A 22986-nucleotide genomic window follows, 5' to 3' on the forward strand; every position below is an offset into this window, starting at 1 on the left:
TATGAATTTAGATACTCCAAAGTGTTTAATATTTAAAAAAAACATGTAATAATCAAAGCAAAGAATCCAAGATCATTTTCTAATATAAATCGCAAAGAGATTTTAATCTAGTTGTTACTAAAAAGGTAACTGGGCATGCTAAATAAGATTGGTCGTCGTAAATTCGGTGAACGACAACCGAGAGTGTCCGAAGGATGTACCGATAACACCCGAACCGTCAGAAATTTGTAATTTACTATTTACTAGTAAGAGTAGGTTCAAACATTGAAGGAATATATTAGAATAATATAGGAAATGTCTAAGCTGGCCTAGAGATGGGTGTTGCACTAGGACTTTCTTAGACCTACCATTCGAATATCTACTCAGTAGCTAGAGTGGCTATTAAAAAACATTAACTTATATATGCTCTGACTCTCTGAGTCTATATATGCTCCATGGTGTATTTTCCTCACGTCCGCTAGAGGAGCAGATATTTGAATTGTACGGTCTATTTATATCTCGACAAAATAACGTCGTATTCGCCTAGATCCGAAGTCACAAGGAAATACCTGGAAACTGAATGTCCCCGCTAAAAATCTGTAACCATATATGGATGGTAGGGTAGATAGCCTGGTATAGCTTGAGTGGAACCTGCTTGAAAAGGAACATAAACTTTGGCCCATCTAAATAGGACCTCTCTAAATAATAGAGATTTGCAAGTAATATTAAACAGGCTACCGATTGGTCGCTGCCATTTCAGAACTGAGAGACCTCTGTGTCCCAATTGTGAGAAACCAGTCAGTCTCCCATGTTTTATTGAAATTCAGAAATTTATTAAGTGTTAGAAGAAACTTACCTTGCCTCAAAACCTGCTCAAAGTGTTTGATTTACTCAAAGAAATTGGTCTGTATTTTAAAGTCTTATTTTAACCTGCACATAACTTTATTTTAGGATGACATACAATAATAATTATTTATTGGTTATTTCTCTGTACAGATATCTGTTTTGCCTGGATGTTTGTTGTATAGGTTTTGTTGTTGAAATATTTAATAGTTTTTCTTTAATTCCAAGCATTGTAACTGTTAATTAGCTTATTGTTTTCGAATTCCTTGGAACACGCCACTTTTGGGGGGTATTTAGCCTCGGTTGTCGTTAATAATACTTGTCTCTAAAAAATGCCGAAAAGTTGGAGACACTTTAAACCAATAATATCAATCAATCAGTCAATCAATCAATAAAAAATATTAACTAATAGAGTTTATTTGTTTTTCATAAACCTATAGACGTATTCGCAATCATACTTCGTTGGAACCTATCAACATATTTGAAAAAAAAACTTACACATATTTTCCGTACATCCGTTTTAACGTTTTTGTTATGCATAATGCATTATGTAAATGAAATGTTCTATTTCATCATCGCTATCATCAGACACTATTATTTGTTGATTTGTAAAATAGCTGATATAAGATATTTGTACAGTATCAGTTTCTTTATAAATGGTTTTGATCATTTTAAAAATTCGATAAAACATTTTAAGACAATTTTCTGTCTATATGTTTTATTGACTTGAAAATATTCTATTTGATTATAATAAGATATTATTTGCGAGAAATCTACTAAAAAATATATGGGAAGCCATTTTTATAGACAGACATTATTTAGTGAGTAACACAAATAAAACAACACTAGTGAATGTGTTATTGATCCCGTACAATGTCTCCTAATTTTCAGAATACTCCCTATAATGTGGATGGCATTTTCGAAGCTGTTAATATATTATTTTGATGAAAAATAGATATTGCACTCTCTTAAATGTAAAAAGTACTATATAAGATGATGTGAAATTATGTTCATAACAGCCAAAACCAGGTTTCTGTTTAGCCAAGGTAAATCTATATATTTGAGGACGTCAAACACACTTACAGAATCTTTAAATTAAAAAAAAATAGTTGTTTATCAGAACATACTTAAAATCAAAGAAGTGCTCTTATTTATAAAATTTATCTATTTATATATTTAATTTTGCAATGTTTTAAGATATGACAGTTAACAAGATCCACAGCGGTGGTAAAGATCCACACTAAAAAGCTGTACTGATGAGATTGATTTTTCAGTTCATAATAAAGCCTATTTGAGCTTATAGAGATTCACTAAGAAAACTGCCTAGCAATTCAACGCTGCCAAAACAAAGCTCTTCGGTTAATTGCCAATATTTATTGCTAAGTAGTAAATGAAAAATTCTACGTCCGTTAAGTTATCAGTGTGGAGGCAATATTAGCAAACGCACAAGAAAAAAGATTGAAGCAAATCAACCCACAGGAACTTGTATAAAGTAATGTTTCTAATAATTTTAGTTTAAATTAGTCTAATTTAATTTTATTTAGGGAAAATGGTAGTGAATTGTCCTAAGTATACATGAGTAGTAATAATAAAGTAATTTATAAATAATATTTTACAAAACGTATTTTATAATAAGATTTACAATTTAAAGAGAAAATATAATATAAAAGTGTTTGTTTTCAAAAAATTGTTACATAGTTACTCAACATAAATTCCGCTTAATCAACACAATGCAACATCTGGTAATTGTTTTGTTTATTTCATAGATATCCGAGAATTTTCCTATGATAATGATGTCTATATTTAAAACATGTAAATGTACTATAGAACTATTAAATGTTGTTTTAATAAAAATCTATACATTTTAGTAACATTGTTATTTTATTCTCGTCTCTATGATATTCACTAAAAGTTTATTTTATTTTTAATATTGTTTAGTAAAAAGGCGACTGAAGGTCATAGAATCCTGTTTAACGCTGTGAAGTTTACTGTAACAATTCTCCGTCTATTTCAACAGGCTAATACTGGTTTCGGCGTTTTAAAAATGACAATTTTGACACCGAAGACAAAGAGCAATTCGGACGGTTAAAATTGGTGAGAATTTGAAGAATTTGAAATTATAACTGTTGATTACATGTTGCAAAATAGGGGAAATACTTGAAAACATACAAATAAGGAATGCCTCCCAACCGGTCGTATTCTTCAGATCTTGTCCTTCTAATAATTACTTGTTCTGACATATTAATCGCGATCACTTATTATGAAGATACTAAAAATTGGATCGACCGGTGGATAGTTTCCAAAGATACATCGTTTCGAGATGATATTCACATGAAAGAAAGACGGAAAATAGTAGCGGCTGTCGATGGAAAATACTTTGAATAGCCGGTTTAGTTGGCGCAGTGGTAAAGGCGACAGGACGGTCCCCATACTGTTGCGGCAGCAGCGGGTTCTGTCCTAGACAAGGGTGTAAAATCCGACGAGGAAAATGATCCCAGTCACGGCAGTAACCAGGCTGGGTAAGACCGGATGTCTTCTGTGATGTTATCTACATTGGTCACTGGCCAGGCAGTAGGCCTAATGCCGAAGATCGTGATTTGGAGCCCACGTTAAACTGTAGGTATAGTCCAGATAAACCCTCGTTGGTAAAAAGGAGACTTTGTAATATATTAAGAAATTATTTGAATAAAATACATTGTACCGATTTTTCACAATAAAACTTTATTTAAATATAAGAAAATTTTATTTAGTGTCTTTCGTATTTATTTATTGTTGATTATATCCTCGTACATAGAGTTGTATTTTACATATTATTTATTTAAAGGCATATTTGGTAATAATATTCATTAAGACAGCTAATTTGTGAAGAAATTAATGTGGTTTTTTGTTTGAATGAAACATTGTTGTTGTATTTACTGTTGTGCGTCAAAAATAGCAAGACGTAAGAGTTGTGCGGTTATATATTATAAAATTATTTTATCAGGTGGAAATGTTTTCCTGCCACGATAATGCACTTTCTTTCAAATTTTTTACAATTTTATATTAAACATTCAATCTATATGCTTCGGAAACCGTTCCAATCACCTGATTTAGTTCCACAGGTTTTAAGAATGTTCCCTAAAGTCGAAAACATAATTTCAGGACATTCTTTGGGCTCAACAAAGAAGCCACAACAATTTTCCGGAAGATTGGAGAAATGAGATATTGCTTATTTACTGTTTAAATACCAATAACAAGAGCGTTCTTAGATTCAAAATAGTGTAAAACCATATATAATTGCCTGATAAATAAATTCGTCGTCTAGATACATTTCTCATTGACTAGAATTACGCATACATTGACAATTCATACATATTTATATCTGACGAAACAAAGATCAACTTTGCACTAAATCTTTACCTAATACAACGTTGTCGTAGGTTAATGTGTCTGTTTACGTCTTTATAACGGTTTTCAAATAAATAAGATCTCGTTATCACAGTCACTGCATTAAATATACATACAGGCGATTTATCTTATTTCAGTGTTTTCACTTTATACGAGAGAAAACTTCAATAATATAACCTTTGTCGCTCGCCGGAATCTTTACAAACAATTTTGATTTATAATATTTTGGGTCGATGTACCCGGTTTATTTCCAATAGAAACTATTTAGTATTAATTATAATACAAGGTTAAATAATTAAATTATCATGTTGGTTTTGTACCAGATACAATAGATTTCTGTATTACAAAAAATATTGATCCAAAAAAGTGTCAGGCAGAGCCATGTTTCGACATGTCTTCTGATCATTCACCAATAATAGTAACAATTTCTTCAAAAATTATCATCAAAGATAAACCCCCTTCTCTGTGCAATAATAGAACTAATTGGCCATAATTTAGAGAAAACTTAGACCAAAATATCTCTCTAAAATTACCGTTACAAACTGAAATGGATATAGAAATAGCAGCAATAAATTCGCAATAAGCATGGGACTATAGAACAAGTGCATAGACTTGTAAATAAAATAAACGCTTACCTAAATGCCAAAAGATATTGTTCGGCTGCTTTCCTAGACATATCTCAGGTTTTTGACAAAGTATGGCATACGGGCTCGCAGGTTAAACTAAAGAAACTTCTCCCTCATCCGGACAATCAGCTATTAAAATCGTATCTACCTGACAGACATTTTTTTGTAAATCAAGGCGATGAACATACCGAATTAAATCCCATATATTCAGGAGTTCCGCAAGGTAGTGTACTGGGTCCAGTACTGTATCTTCTGTATACGGCTGATCTGCCCACCACAAAAATAACTACTGTGGCAACATATGCAGACGATACAGCAATCTTAGCATCCCATAAAGATCCAGTCACAGCATCAATAAACCTACAAACCCACCTGGAGCAAATACAATTATGGTTGAAGTCATGGAGTATTAAAGCCAATGAATCAAAATCCACGCATATAACGTTTACCCTGCGTAGAAGAACATGTCCACCAGTGAACATCAATCATAGTCAAATCCCCCAAGCAGAGCATGTTAAATATCTTGGTATGCATTTAGATCGACGCCTAACCTGGAAGGAGCACATACTCTCTAAACGGAAACAACTAGGACTAAAATTATATCAAATGTTTTGGCTCATTGGGCGCAAATCCAAGTTATCATTAGATAACAAGGTATTGCTGTATGAGTCTATACTCAAGCCCATTTGGACATATGGAATTCAACTATGGGGTACCGCTAGCAAATCTAATATATCCATCATTCAAAGGTTCCAAAATAAAGTGTTGAGTGCTATTGTTGATGCTCCGTACTCTATATTTCAAATAAAGTGATACAACGCGATATTCCTCTAGAACCTATAACGAGTGTAATCCAACGTGTTTGTGTGAAGTACTTCGAAAGAGTGTCAGTGCATCCCAATGTACTCGCTAATCAGCTAAATATGCGACGTGATAGTGAAGTGCGTAGACTAAAACGTTTAACACCACCTGATCTGATTACTGGACATATGTAGACTTTAGAATAAGCATTAGAATAAGACTAATTAATTAAGATAATATTTTATACAGAAGATTGCTTAATGAAGTGATTTTCTACATGCCATGTATATATAATATAGACAGAAAAAATACTTATTGCCAATAGGGCAGATTGTGGACTCACCAAGAGAAATAAAAAAAATGTTGGTTTTGTATAATTGTATATGATATTTTCATTAATTTAAGATACAAAATACAATTAAAAACCTGCAGTTACTTGTCCACACAAATACTATATCGAGAAAAATTGCTAGTAAGAGGTTACATTAACATTCTCTTAATAACTTATGTTATTTAGCTATGGTTGTGCATATAGTGCAGCTGAATGAGAAGTGGGGAGTGAAGTAGTAGGGAGTCTAGTAAACCTACATGTTTTTTTTTCCAGAATGACCAGCTAGAACCAAATGGTCTTTTGCTGATGTTGCTTCAATCATTGTTCTGATTCAATCAGGTTGTTTTCGTGTTCTAAGACTGCAAGGAAGAACCCTAACACTGAGCATGTTCGTCATGCTTTTGTTCACGTTCCTCATAAACCATGGGTCACTGAGTAACGCGCAGTCTTTTTTGGACTTGAACACTTGGACTAATGCAAGTTGTCGCTCAGATACGTACCTGTACGACACCTGAGCTCCGTAGAGACAGACTTGATGGACTAGCATTTTATACAGAGTCTCTTTCTGGTGGATTGGGAGTGTGCTTTTTCTACAGAGGAGTGAAAATAGTGGGCTATACACGCCATTGCTTTTGCAAATAGCGTGATGGATTTGGGCTGACCATTGGAAGTGGAAGTATGGAGTTGGAGGTATGATACCTAATATTGTGGAACAGAATAGCATGGTTGAGTTGTATTTGGAGTCCGTTTCGTATGGGGTCAGGACTGTAACCGGTGATGAAAAAAGCTGTGTTATCTGCAAAAATACTGTGCGTGATTGTTTAGGAAGTGAGAAATCAGGCATGTAAAGTTTGAATAGGGCTGGGGCTAGCGGAGTACCTTGGGGGACTCCTGCAGAAATTTTTTTCCGAGAGAAGACTGTATCGCCGATCTTTACGATCTTAGGTCATTCGGTAGACCTAGTTGATTCGCTTTAAAAATTAGATCTGTGTGCCATACTTGATACGAAAGCTTTGGATACATTTAGAAAGATGGCTGCAGCTTTACGGCCTTTTGTAAGTGTCTGCTGTTTGGTTGCTGCGACGCGATATAATGCCGCTGAATGAGAAGTGGGGACTGAATGAGTAGTGGGGAGGCTAGTAAAGCCGATGCATATGTCAAAATTAAATTAAAACATGTATGTTATTATCCCAAAATTGCGTTTGAATCACTAGATAGTCGGAGATGACATATTTCTTGACAGGAAATTTGTTGTTATGGTGTAATTTTTGTAGTATTTAAGATAAATATTGTTTGTATAAATGGAAATACATAATAATAAGCGTGTTGTTTTTCAAGATGTGAAGGTTGAAATAAAATTAATTATTTTCAAAGGATTCTGATCTAGCGCAGGAACAGGTTTTGAATGATCTCCTGCATCAAGCTTCCAAACAGGAAACTGGAAGTCCAAACTAGAAGTACAAGTACAAATATAATATGTTTTCGAAGCAAGCAAATTGAGAAATTCGAAAAATGAAAATTTTAATACATATTTCTGTCTAAATGCTTTCGAAACAGATGAATCTGTACCTTCTACTTCATGCTGATATAGATTATGAAAAAGGTATATTTCATACACGCAATATTTATACGCATGGAATCAGAAATACTTATTTATCGGAATTCGGTTTTCACACGTCTATTTTACCGAAAAATTGTTATCAAAAGGTGATATGAATGTATTTTCAATAGATTATCTTATTTATGTTTGTTTGTGTATGTAAAACAGTTGAATGAGTGAAGAGGAGGAAAACGAGTGAAGGCAATGCGAAGTAAAAATTAAATTGATTAGATAAAATCTTAAAATAACCTCAAATGTTTAAATATAAATATTTTTCAATTATCATATTCATAACTAAATTATAATAGATATAAATCCCCAAACTGAACCAAACCTGGACCTTCCTTTCTTGAAGTATTAATTGTGCTCACCTTTTTAGGTCAATTCAATTTGTCTATTAAGATCTCCATAAAGTGTAAAATGTTGCTTTACATTGTTTTTATAAGTTTAAAATTTCTATTCTATTTCACTGAAGATCACAAAATATGTGCCAAACTTCTTACAAAATGTTCCATATTTTGTTTGTAACTAAAGACTATAGATTTTACAATATACATCAAGGAATATGTCCAGTATATTTTGCGAACTTCTTACAAAATCTTTCATATTTTATTTGTGACTAAAGACTGTAGAATATGAGAATATATTCAATAAAATACATCTTCCATATGTTTCGAATTTCTTACAAACTATTTAATGTTTGATTTGTGATTAAATATCAGAGATTATAAGAATATGTTTATATATGTTTCGAACTTCTTACATTTTTTTTCTGGCTAGAGACTAAAGTGTATAAGAATATATTCAAAGATTCAAGATATTTGCAACTAAACGTTACAAAGCATAAGGAATAATAAATATATTTCATATACATATTGTCAGTTTCTTACAAAATGTTTTTTTGTATGTCATTATAAACTACATGGTATAAGAATATATTTAAAGGAATGTTTCCTACACAATGTTCCATAGCTTATTTGTTACTAAAGACTACAGAGTATAAGAATAAGTTCCAAGGAATATGTCTTGTATATTTGTGGACATTCTTACAAAATATTTCATGTTTTGAATGCGACTAAAGACTATAGAGTCTAATAATATATTCAGACAAATATGCATTTTAAATTTTCCAAACTTTTTATAAAATGTTGCATTTTCCTTTGTGACTAAAAGTTACAAAGTATGAGATTACCCTCCTAAGGAAATTGTCCAATTTTGCAAGGAAAATAAATATAAACACTATCCAATATTTTTAGAATAATATTTTCTTGGATGCCTTTTAAAGTATAATCATTTATAGGCTTGTTTGACGGTTATATTTGCAACTCATTAACGCGCCAAAACAAGAACGTCCGTACGTTAAAACAACACGCCGTGGTCAACTTTAAAGCGCAATAACATCGTAAATAGCGGCGTCAGCGTATAAAGTATTTAAATGTACCTTTGTTGCATCAATAAGACATGAAAAAAAAACACAGACGATATCCTACGAATACATGCACCCTCCGCTAATAAAAGAAACATGAGACAACTAACCGAGATATGGATCCTTATGCACATATTTCATTCCAGTGGAATTAACAACCAAAACATCACAGTAGGCGATGGCGAACTTAAAAAAAACACCAACGAAAAATATCCGACAGCGACGGTTCAGATCGAGCGGGCGGCCCTACGCGACGACAGAAACAATTGAAGCAAATAAGAAGTGTCTAATGTCGCGAATCGATAAGTGCAACTCGAGAAAAAAACGAAACGGTCGGGGACGCGGGGCACGAGGGACGCGGGCATCGCGAGCGGAAATTCGAAAAAAACCGGAAACGTAACAAGACGGCGGCGTCCGCGAAATGTATGCATGCAAGGCCTACTTTGACTACGACGGCGACGACGGCAACGTGAGAGAGAGAGGGCCCTTTTTTGGACCCCGATTTAGGGCTACGGGGCAGACCGCCTCGGCTATGAGCACTGAACCGACTGTCGGGTAGGTCAGGTCTGCATATGCGCGGCCTACTGGCGGCCACAGCCGCATGGAAGCGGCACCGTGGCGTCGCTGCTGACGGCGGAGCGGCAACGACGGATTCGCCTACTTGAGTCGGACGCCTCGCGGGTCCCGAATGCAACTTGCGATTCCATCGAGCTGGCAAACTGGTGGGACGGAGCGCTATGCTTTTTTTAATAGGTTTAACTAAAATATTTATTTATTTGTCATTCTTTTGAAATGTCAATGCCTGTTTGAGAATGAAGCATGAAGAAGTTTATATCAAGTAAGAAGTTTTAGGTCTAAAATGTTTGTGTAATATGCGCTACAAATAAGTGATTTGCATTTGTATTTGTATTTATGATAACTTAAATCTAGGTATATAACTAGGAGGACCTATCGACCCTATCTCAGTCTCTGATAAAATAATGTTTATACACGTCACTGCTGTATTTTTTATTATATGTAACTCACTACACAACACTACACAAGATCAGATGGTTTGATACTTTTGGGTAGGTGTCCTGTTTTGGTGGTATACAAAAGCTGCAATACCTTATTATTCTCATGAGAATGGAGTCTTTCCTCATGCCCCCTTGCAATCCTCTTGATTTCTTGACTAACTGTGGGTATCTGAAGGTCTCCATGTAGGTAATCAGTCCTATAGTATGTGGATGCGCCCACAATACCTCTCAGAACCTTGTTCTGAAAAATTTGTATTTTATTTATATTACTCTTTGCAGAACATCCCCATAAGTGAACTCCGTATAGGTTTCAGTATTTGCTTATATAATAGCCTACAAATTTTCTTATATTTCAATTCCAGTTCTTTTCTTTTCTTCTTTATATGTTTTATATATATTATATTTTATACCAAGGGTTTATCTGGACTGGACCTACAGTTTAACGTGGAATCTGTGAGCAACCCACCAGTGACTAGTTGGAAATCATCCGAGAATACATCCGGCCTTACCCAGCCTGGTTACTGGCGTGACTGGGATCATTTTCTTTCTCGGATTTTAGACCCTTGCCTAGGACAATCACAAATGTTATACAATCACAAACATAAATTTACGACCATGCCCCAGCAGGATTCGAACCCGCGACTATCATAACAGTAAGTGGATCATCCTGTCGCCTTTACCACTGCGCCAACCAAGCCGGCCTCTCATATACTAAACCAATTCCAGGTATCGTTTCATACTATTTTTGTTTTCAGCAGATTAAAATATATAGAAACCGCCATAAACAATCAAATAAGTAGTCGATGAGATGAAGATAAATATATAGATAAAAAAAATTAACTGTATGAAATTAATTATTTTGGCGTGTTCAAAATGTAATTGACAAAAATCAAGTTGTATTATTTTTAGATATTTTAACTTGTACGTTGAAGAAATTAAATCTGAAATATTTTTTTCTTCAACTGCTGTTTCTGTTTTTGTATCAATAATTAAACTAAAATTAATAAGGTCAAAGTTCAAGTTTTGTTGTGAAATATTTAATTAATTATTTCAGTCTATATATATATATAATCGTAAAACAACGTTTTTTAATAATTTAGATGAAACAAATTTAATTATTCGTTATAATAACTAGGATTTTTTCACAAACAAGCAGCTTTGTAATAGTATTATTTGCGACTAGAAAGAGATGGGCCATTTCTTATCGTTTCACAATAAACTATTGTAGAGTTTTCTTGAATGAACCAGCTTTTTTAATCAAAGTTATAGCTTCTTGTTCATAGAAATGGCAGATTTATCTTAGCAAATTAGAGCAGTTATTAGAGATCACAGATAAAAGCGTTTTTCTATAAAAAAAAAGACGAACGCTTATTGTTTTGGCGTTTTATTGAAGTATTGAAGTATATTGTTATCTCAAAACATTTAAAAATAAATATATTAGCACCATTCTTCTTATAGTTCTTGTATTACCCGGTTTTGGATTTGAAAATTACATTAATATGGTATGTATTAACATTAGTTGGCGGCTTTACTTAGCAGCCAACTAATGTTAATATATATACTTATATACTTAGCAGTTTAATTCAATATGGCAATGTTTAATGTAGATTTTTTATTGACTAAAACTATTCGAGGTTTTGTAATTGTTACGGGTTACATCTTTAGGGCATACGTTCGGGTACTATTTGATTAAGTGCCTTTCATCACTGAGTGATCAACGGGTAATGACCCTGCTTTCTGATGATCAGTTCATTGACTGTTGATTAATAAAGCTACAAGTACTTAATGCGTACTGTGCTAGAAAGTACTTGATGTGTTAATTTGAACAAAAGTCCGTAGTTTATAACCCATTTTTAGATTTTGTCGAAATAGAAAAACCTGTTGAAATATGTAAATCACTGTTCGATCACGTAAACTGGGAAATTATATGAGATTCAGTTTAATTCATTAATAACAAGCATCAAAGGAGTAATTTGAATTAAAAAATGTTGCCAAAAAAGCCAGCATTAGAACTAGCTAGATCCCGCGTTGAAAGATGCATACTTTACGTGAAGCATACTTTACCCAATTTAACTACGCTAATTTCTTATACCTTGTTCAAAATGTCACAGAGTGGCTAGAATGATACACTAGCTAGAAATAACAAGAATGAAAAATGGCGTATAATATTAATTACAATTGATATGTGGTTGTATTTATCTTTCGAAAGAAAACAGTGTTTTAAAAAACAACTTGACAAATGGCCGTTGATAAGTTCGGGTAATTTCACTTGTAAATTTCGAAGAAAATATGTTCAAAATATTGAATATTGAATATATAACTTTGCAAGGACAAGAACTTAAGACTAATTAAAATTCTCAACCAAAAGTGTTTATTTAATGAATTATTCAACATCAACAAATGGAGCAAAATCATTCTACGCGATGAAACACTTTACTGGGCTTGGGGCGCAGAAAATTCATACGTGATTTTTGAAAGATGCTTTCACGGCTTTTCAATGATTGATACAATTATTGGACTACAAGTAAGTACTTCAAATACTACTTCAAGTAATGACTGTTACTAGTATTTGATATAACGATAGGACAATTAAATTCTCTTTACTTCCTATATATACTTAATCCCATTTGGTTTTATTAAAGAGACAGTTAAAGTGTCAATTAAAAAAATAAAAAGGTAAAAAAAGGTAGTTGGTAGTTTAGTTTCAAATTTGTAAAGATCCTTCTCCGTCCTGTCCTTGATTTGAAGATTCTTTTAAACTCTCTAATCTCTACCATATCTCTATCATACCTTGTAAACTTATCCCATTAACTTATTTCTCTTTTCAACATACTCATCTGACAGATTTATATTGTGGTTTTGTCTTATTTAAACAATTAATATTCCTGACTTGAATTCGATTGATTCGATTGATTTCCTGACTATTTCGGACATTAAAATGTACCTCATATAATTCAATATGCAAAGCTAAAAAAATCACGACTCCACAGGAACTCATGCATTGAAAATGCTAATTTCGCAACACATATATATTTTTTAACGTGAATTACATTGATAAATGCATCTAACGTAAGTATGCGAAATGCACCAAAAAAAAAACAAGAATCTCAGAATATCCAAATAATATAGTTTTCTAAGTTCCATCATAACTAACTATACGATACACTTGCTGAATTATTAAAATAATATCAAGGAAAATCCAATGTTTATGTAAAATGTCGACAATAATGTACCAGCAAAGACATGGAAGTCATTTTCCATATGCTATTCTACATATAAATCTATCCTGTATAATCAATCACTTAACAAAATTTTAAAAAGTAAATATTCTCTACTCATTACAAAATATTGAGTATAAGAAAAAGGAAAACTATAAATATTTTTGCATTATTTATAATATTATTCAGAATATCCAAATAATATAGTTTTCTAAGTTCCATCATAACTAATTATACGATACACTTGCTGAATTATTAAAATAATATCAAGGAAAATACAAAGTTTATGTAAAATTTCGACAATAATGCACCAGCAAAGACATGGAAGCCATTTTCCATATGCTATTCTACATATAAATCTATCCTGTATAATCAATCACTTAACAGAATTTTAAAAAGTAAATATTCTCTGCTCATTACAAAATATTGAGTAAAAGAAAAACGAAAACTATAAATATTTTTGCATTATTTATAATATTATTCAGAATATCAAAATAATATAGTTTTCTAAGTTTCATCATAATTAATTATACGATACACTTGCTGAATCATGAAAATAATTTCAAAGAAAATACAATGTTTATGTAAAATTTCGACAATAATGTACCAGCAAAGACATGGAACCCATTTTCCATATACTATTCTACATATAAATCTATCCTGTATAATCAATCACTTAACAGAATTTTAAAAAGTAAATATTCTCTGGTCATTACAAAATATTGAGTAAAAGAAAAACGAAAACTATAAATATTTTTGCATTATTTATAATATTATTCAGAATATCAAAATAATATAGTTTTTCAAGTTTCATCATAATTAATTATACGATGTACTTGCTGAATTATGAAAATAATTTCAAGGAAAATTCAATGTTTATGTAAAATTTCGACAATAATGTACCAGCAAAGACATGGAAGCCATTTTCCATATGCTATTCTACAAATAAACCTATCCTGTGCACTTTGTCGCTTAGCAGAATTTTAAAAAGGAAATACTCTCTACTCAGTACAAAATATTGAGTAAAAAAAAATAAAACTATAAATATTTTTGCATTATTTATAATATTATTCAGAACATCCAAGTAACATAGTTTTCTAAGTTCCATCATAACTAATTATACGATACACTTGCTGAATTATTAAAATAATATCAAGGAAAATCCAATGTTTATGTAAAATGTCGACAATAAGGTACCAGCAAAGACATGGAACCCATTTTTCATATGCTATTCTACATATAAATCTATCCTGTATAATCAATCACTTAGCAGAATTTTAAAAAGTAAATATTCTCTGCTCATTACAAAATATTGAGTAAAAGAAAAACGAAAACTATAAATATTTTTGCATTATTTATAATATTATTCAGAATATCAAAATAATATAGTTTTCTAAATTTCATTATAACTAATTACATGACACACTTGCTGAATTATTAAAATAATATCAATGAAAATCCAATGTTTATGTAAAATGTCGACAATAATGTACCAGCAAAGAGATGGAAGCCATTTTCCATATGCTATTCTACATATAAATCTATCCTGTATAATCAATCACTTAACAGAATTTTAAAAAGGAAATACTCTCTACTCAGTACAAAATAGTGAGTAAAAAAAAACGAAAACTATAAATATTTTTGCATTATTTATAATATTATTCAGAATTTCCAAATAATATAGTTTTCTAAATTTCATCATAACTAATTACATGACACACTTGCTGAATTATTAAAATAATATCAATGAAAATCCAATGTTTATGTAAAATGTCGACAATAATGTACCAGCAAAGACATGGAAGCCATTTTCCATATGCTATTCTACATATAAATCTATCCTGTATAATCAATCACTTAACAGAATTTTAAAAAGTAAATATTCTCTGCTCATTACAAAATATTGAGTTAAAGGAAAACGAAAACTATAAATATTTTTGCATTATTTATAATATTATTCAGAATATCAAAATAATATAGTTTTCTAAGTTTCATCATAATTAATTATACGATACACTTGCTGAATCATGAAAATAATTTCAAAGAAAATACAATGTTTATGTAAAATTTTGACAATAATGTACCAGCAAAGACATGGAACCCATTTTCCATATGCTATTCTACATATAAATCTATCCTGTATAATCAATCACTTAGCAGAATTTTAAAAAGTAAATATTCTCTGCTCATTACAAAATATTGAGTAAAAGAAAAACGAAAACTATAAATATTTTTGCATTATTTATAATATTATTCAGAATATCAAAATAATATAGTTTTCTAAATTTCATTATAACTAATTACATGACACACTTGCTGAATTATTAAAATAATATCAAGGAAAATCCAATGTTTATGTAAAATGTCGACAATAATGTACCAGCAAAGAGATGGAAGCCATTTTCCATATGCTATTCTACATATAAATCTATCCTGTATAATCAATCACTTAACAGAATTTTAAAAAGTAAATATTCTCTGCTCATTACAAAATATTGAGTAAAAGAAAAACGAAAACTATAAATATTTTTGCATTATTTATAATATTATTCAGAATTTCCAAATAATATAGTTTTCTAAATTTCATCATAACTAATTACATGACACACTTGCTGAATTATTAAAATAATATCAATGAAAATCCAATGTTTATGTAAAATGTCGACAATAATGTACCAGCAAAGACATCAAAGTCATTTTCCATATGCTATTCTACATATAAATCTATCCTGTATAATTAATCGCTTAACATATTTTTAAAAAGTAAATATTCTCTACCCAATACAAAATATTGAGAAAAAAATAACGAAAATTATAAATATTTATTAATTATTTATAATATTACAAAGAATTTCCAAATAATATAGTTGTCCGAATTACACCACAACTAATTATATCATAAACTTGTTGAATTAATAAAATAATCTCCCGACTATTTCCGGGCAAACAACGATAATTTCATTGGACAAACTGCCTTTCCTTGCGCCACGTTTCCAATTCACGTGGCCTCAAATCATAGTCCAGTAACAAATAGGTTAATAAGGCCGACAACAGTCACGGAATGTTGTTTGGTCTCTTCGGGTAATTGGTCGACCGTTTGTTTGTCTATTGCTCTAATGTAGGAAAAATTACATCGAAAATTACCGCCACGGTTGCTACGCTAAAATCGCTCGTGTGTGCGTGCGTAGCGATGGAAAAATGCGTGTTCTCGGTAATATGATCGGCTAAAAGAAAATGTTTATCGTTTTCGACACCATCTGTCTAAATTTATTTATATCCAAAGCAATAAAAGATGTGTGAATACTACAATTTTTAAAATACGAGGGTAGTTTGATAAGACGCAGTAAATTTAACTCTACTGTTTTCAGATTCCATGTACATACAACCCCAAGACAATGCACCGTGTCACAAGTCAGTGAAAACGATGGCTATATTCTATAAATGTAGTAGACATCTACTACAAAAAGTCTCTAAATGTTTTTAAAGTGCCATCAATTAAAAACTCGGCTATTTTGAAGGAATTCATTAACTTAAACAAATATATATTAGTTAAGATAGTTGGGATTAACCGACATAGGTAAGATTTTTTTTGGGTCTACGCATGGAGTCTGAAAAATTGATTCTTCAACAAATATATTTAAAAAAATACATCAATACAAAATGAAATAATGCAATTCGTAAGCAAACAAGTAGAAACTGATTTTATAGACAAGATAGTATATCTTGATTATTTCTTCCCTAAAGCTGGGAACCTTGATACATCTTATTTAAATTTATAGCACTAATGAAATATTTTTATATAAATATTTGGAGATGAACATGTTATCTGGTTTACGGTTGCACTTATGGCCAAATATGGCCAATCGCTACCCTGTGATCTTTTCAAAGGAGTGCTTCGTGATGTTTAGCAACAATTCGCACTAGACTTTACAAACACTACTTTATAAAAACTTTACATAACAAAACACCAGAGACCGAGGAACAATTAAAATAGTGAGTTTTTCGTGGTAAACCTGCATCAAATAAGACCAAGTTGTATCTGTCGGTTGGCCACAACTTTTATTATCCATTTACTTGAAAGGAGTAAAAACTATAATCGTCAGATATCATTCAGAGGTTTTGCGGAGATTTGACATTGATCTGAAGCAAAAATATCCGCATTTGACGGGAAAAAATGTATTGTTCTATCCGGGCGAAGAACTGCTACTCCATATAGCTAATTCTCTAGATTAAGTCCAGCGACTATTTTCTATTTCCGAACGTGAATAAATGTTTGGATGGTAATATATTTCTGGCCATGAAGAGGTAAACATAAAATAAAGGAAAAATTGTGAATAAAAGATACTGAGTTAAAAGAAAATTCTGTTGAAAAATTAAACGTTTTTTGGCATATCGGATAGCGATCACACTATCTAGTTACTGGACATTAAAAAACTTTTCTCCAAAGACATCTATTGAGTTATCTCTATATAGCCTTACGGAGATAGTGTAAGTGTTTGATGACTAACATATTTTAAATGGACTAATATAATACTTTTTTAGCGATTTTATAACGGATATTTTAATATAATTTTAATAACATTTTAAATACTTGAAAACCTTGTTTATGTTACACTAATACTTTAAACTAAATGGCAAATTCACAATGACACTATGCAAAATATAATGTATGAAGAGATTTATCGTAGCCATAATAATCTCAGGTGATATCATTTTACTTCAACAAGATTTATTTGAGTTACGTTGAACCCAGCGTAATCGGTAAATTTATAATATTTTGTGCACAATATTATTGTATTAAGATATTATATCTAATTAAATAAAGTAAGTACAACTTAAATATACGAAATGCTAATAAAACATTTCCATATTCGTGTAGCATCGGTAATTGTATAGCAATAAATAAAAATTACTTCTTATACTTATACTTACCAGCATATGGAAATCAGAAACAAATAGAATTTCCTTACCTGAAACAAAAAAAAGGTTTACAAATTTGCTTTTAAACTGTTTTTGGTATTAAATTAACAGATTAATTGAAAAGTTCCCGGGCCTACCATAATAAAACACATTTTTTTGGCAAAATTAGTTTTTTTTTATTCAACATTCCCTTCAAGGGTGATACACTGATTATAGCGATTCTCCAACTTGTCGATATCATTTCGGTAGTACATTTTATCCTTTGCTTCAAAATAGGACTACATTTCGGCGATCACCTCTTCATTCGACAAAAATTTCTTCCCAGCGAGCATTCTTTTGAGAACTTAAAACAGAAAATAGTCGCTGGGAGTCAAATCTGAAGAATACGGTGGATGAAGAAGCAATTCGAAGCCCAATTCATAGAATTTTGCCATCGTTTTCACTGACTTGTGACACGGTGCATTGTCTTGGTAAAGCAGCACGTTCTTTCTCTTCAAAAGCGGTCGTTTTCGGCGATTTAGTCCTTCAAACCGTCAAATAGGTCTATGCAATATCTGTCAAAGTCTATGCAATAGTCGCTGTTGATGGTCCTTCCTTTTTCAAGGTAGTCAATGAAAATTATTCCATGCGCATCCCAAAATGCAGACGCTATAAACTTGCCAGCCGACTGTTGCGTTTTCCCACGTTTTGGAGCGGGTTCATCGTGTGCAGTCCACTCGAATGACTGTCGATTGGACTTCGGAGTGAAATAATGGAGCCATGTTTCATTATCACATATCAACGCAAAAACTCGTCTTTATTACGCATATCATCGTATGAACACCCTTCAAACACAGAACTTTCTCTTACCCAAATATTCTTAAATGATATGATGTACACATTCAGTTGATATCTTTAATAGAGTATCTCCTATTTCATTCAGTTTCAATTTACAGTCATTCATTTTGTGGATTTGTTCCCGTCGATAACAACCTCTTTTGGACATCCACGGTGTTCATCGTCTTCGGAGCTCATTTCACCCCGTCTAAACTTAGCATACCAATCCTTGATGATTGATTTTCCTGAGGAAGTGACCGGAAACTTGGCATCAAGCCAAGTTTTTGCTTCAACTGTATTTTTTCCTTTCAAACAAAACATAACATAAGTTTTCCATAACAAAAGTTGCTTCACTCAAAATGCTATAATTCACAAACTAACGATCTGACAGCTGTCCAATTTATACACGCATCTTTTGAAGGTTAGTGCTAACTAAAAAATATATGCATTTAATTCTAATAGCGCCATCTATGTGTCAGGCAGGGGACCTTTCAATTGATCTGTTAATGCAATAACGTCCTACAAAATAAAATCAGGCTTATTTACAATGATTTGGAACAATTATATTTGCAATGCCATATTATATACTTGACGACATTAGCATGTTATTTAGCTGTTTTCAATCCCTCTGATTAATTGCATTAACTGTTGACAATTGAAGTTAGTTGTTTGGACCAATTATAAGAGCTCTTGATGAACAGTCCCTTTCCACTATTTACACCATCCAACACTTACCATTGTCTTCGTATCTTTCTTTCCTTCCAAACGTGGTAAAGCACGGCTTAATTTAATGAATGTTACTAATATATATGCGACTTTGAATCCATCTATTAGGAAGAGCTAAAGCTAGTTTTTCCCTAACCCTATATACTCAATGTAGCTTCTTTATATATTTAATATCAACCTAATAATTATATTAACTTCATAGTGTTATATATGTTTATACTCAATTTTTTTATGTTCACATGTTCATGATAATCTATTTAGACGCGATGAAGGTAAAGGTTAGGTTCATTGTAAATACAATATATGCGTCTTTTTGCATATTACCACATTCTACCATATATAGTTATTTAGTAAGGTAAAGGTGTTAAGCCTAAGCCTTAAGTTTTAAAGAATCAAAACCAAATTTTTCTAAAATAAATAATATCTAAAATACATTTCAAGTAATTATTTATTAAATAAACTAATATAATGTCATAATTAATAATAAATAAATCAAGCTCATGAGCATTACTCATGAGTCAAATGTTACATATGTAAATAAATATGTAAGTTTGAGCATTTCTTATTTATAGGGAACATTTTTGTTAATTATTATATACTAACTTGATTGACTCATTTGTTGGTGAAATAAATATGCACCGATTTATTTTTATTCAATTGAATGTGTCTTTTTTCTTACCAGCAATGTATTTTATAAAGGACTGGTCCCAATACGCTTCCCCTGTCCCTGTAGCACACCTGCTTGCACTTTGCTCAAGTAAGAATAGCTATCTTTTTGTTTCACCATGAAGTATCGATAAGGTTAAAGCATTTTAACCTTATGCTTAAAATCCTCATGCTAAACCTTATCGAAAGCTTGAGCAACATCTATGAATATTGTAGAACATATTTTAGTTTATTCTAGTTATTTTCTGGAATGTTGATACCTGAAACGAAATTGATGATCCAGAATAAGATGCTTCCCCTCAAAGATTGGTTTTATCCCATTCAAAAGAAGTTTTTTAAAATAATTTGGGCATTGTTGGCAATAGTGACATCAGAAAGTTTAATGGTGTTTCATGAAGTGGGCTAGTTTAGGAACCATAATTACATCAGTCATGAGTCATCTTCTACAGTTATGGTATATATGGTATGGTAGATTCTCACATCGAATACCTAGAGCTGACATTATTGGGAAGTCTACGTAGAATTTCACTCATGTTGTGATTTTATGGTATATATATACTATAGTCAATTCAAAATAGCAGTGACACGGGATACGTCGCAATGCTGCCGCAGCTACTCTGGGTTTTAGTACATTTAGGCTCTGATATATAACACAATTTTAATAAAAGTAAAACAATTGGAGAAATATTCAATTAAATATAATTTATTTTAACATTATAGTACATCAAATGCATTTATTATCGAAGAACTTAAAACTACAATTAATTTTACAGCCAGAATAATATATAAGTCAGAGTTGTTTTTTTAAATATATACATCGGTAGGGTTCTAGACGCGTTTTTGTATGTAGGTATCTCCCGAAGGCCTAATCTACCTAATTAACTATTGTAGATCTGAGTCATTACTCTACCTTACTAAATATATTTATTTTACTTTCATTAGAGAGCATATTTATGTTTTATGCTTAGTTCTTGTTTCTTTTGATGCAATGTATCCTTGTAAAGTCATTATGATATTACTATATTTCTCTTTAGTTTGTCCTGTTACCATCTGTATATATCTTTCTTGATAAAACTATATTTAATCACTGCATTCTCTCTTAAGTTCTTTAAAAGCTGATTTTCAAACTAGCGCGAACACAAGTTATGGTTCATTTTTTCATGGTAGTCACCCTTGGACTTAGAGAAACACTAATTCTGCATCAGGAATAAAACCATTCCTGTTTCCAGCATGAAGAACTATATGTCTGCAATGAATAAATGTTATGACTAACAAAACCTAATCGATAGTTATTCCAACGTTTACCTTTTTCCATGAACCTTTGTTGTCTTTATACTATATTTATTATCTTGCCATGAGCAACCCAATGCACCATTCTGATATATTCATGGTTTTTTCAATTTATAAATTGATATAATTCTTCCTTGATTTTGTTATATGTTTTTAAAAATTGTATTCTTTTAAAATCAATCTCTGGACGTTCCATTAAACCACTTCGTGGGTTATCTTTACACCACTTAAATCCTATATTATCCAACAATATATGAACGGATGTTCTACATCTCTCAAATAGCTGTATATCTTTTGGATCTTTGTGGATACTTTCCAGACTAACAATTTTCTCTGAAATAATTGTATTAAATTATGTTTCGATTAAAAAAACTATTTACTGTTTTATACATTTCGTATATTTTATCTCTTTAACACCAAGATTGATCTTGATTCATCACCTGTTTCGCATAAACACGGTTTCTTTTTGGCGAATTTAAGGCTATATTGTTTTTTAATTTTTGAGATATTTTAGTGACCGTGTCCATATTAATATACAGCGCAGCTGCAAGGCGCAAAAAATATGTTCAATAAAAACCGCGGCGATTTCAAATTTATTAAAACAAACCCTTAAAATAACGTTTGCCGGTTTATAACCTGTAATTATACTATTTTGAAGAATTTTAAGAAGTTTGGCAAACGGATTTTTGCAGGCTCATTCCGTTACATATTTGAAATTTTCTAACAGCATTCTATCTCTTTTTAAATAGAATAAAATGACAAGGATAATATTGTCTGACTGTAAAACGAATTTACAACTTTAGATAGACATATATTGACACTCGTGTCACTGCTATTTTATATATACGTTAATATCTTTATTACATTTATTATATTACCGTTATTACCTAAAAGATATAATAATAATCTTAGTCGTTTAAAAAGAATTTCCTTCAAAGCCCCATCGACAAATCAAATGAAATGCCAATTATATATTACTCTGTGATCTTTCCAAATACCGTCCATATTCGATTTATAAAATGGAACAGTATCCCCCACTCAGTTTCGCTTTTATCTTTGAGCAAAGGTCAAATCGTTTTCCGTTCACAAACAACTTCAGTTTCAAGGCACAAAAACGTCTGGAAGAATGAAAAATAGTTTATTGTACTTACTCACAACTTTGAAATTTTCGATATTGATGACTATTTATTGTCATAAAAATAACTTGTTTACTATATCGACTTGGTTAACGATGCATTTTGCTGTTTGGTTCAGTAGAATGTCAACATACTTCAACTCGTTAGGTTTGAACAACATCAGTTTAAATACTATTAATGATATATTTAATTAAAACTTTTTTCT

The 22986-nt window shown here is 31.4% G+C and overlaps 1 protein-coding gene across 10 annotated transcripts in view; it reads right to left on the reverse strand.

Moving 5' to 3' along the window:
• The window catches only part of Eip93F (Ecdysone-induced protein 93F), a 414251-nt gene that overhangs the window by 269612 nt on the left and 121653 nt on the right, over positions 1–22986 (reverse strand). Inside the window, exon 1 of one of the 10 annotated variants that reach the window (XM_076394732.1) lies at positions 9104–9648. The exons of 7 other annotated variants lie outside the window; for them this stretch is intronic. In XM_076394732.1, the coding sequence (XP_076250847.1) occupies positions 9104–9134 (31 nt within the window). In that variant the 5' untranslated portion in view covers positions 9135–9648. Of the gene's footprint in view, positions 1–9103; positions 9649–22986 lie in introns of those variants that run through there. 2 more of the 10 variants (XM_076394734.1, XM_076394731.1) reach the window with 2 other exon arrangements.

Source organism: Rhynchophorus ferrugineus, unplaced genomic scaffold (genome assembly GCF_030347505.1).
Source record: "Rhynchophorus ferrugineus isolate W39M unplaced genomic scaffold, kcgeb_rfMv2 rfM2, whole genome shotgun sequence".
Taxonomy (NCBI): domain Eukaryota; kingdom Metazoa; phylum Arthropoda; class Insecta; order Coleoptera; family Curculionidae; genus Rhynchophorus; species Rhynchophorus ferrugineus.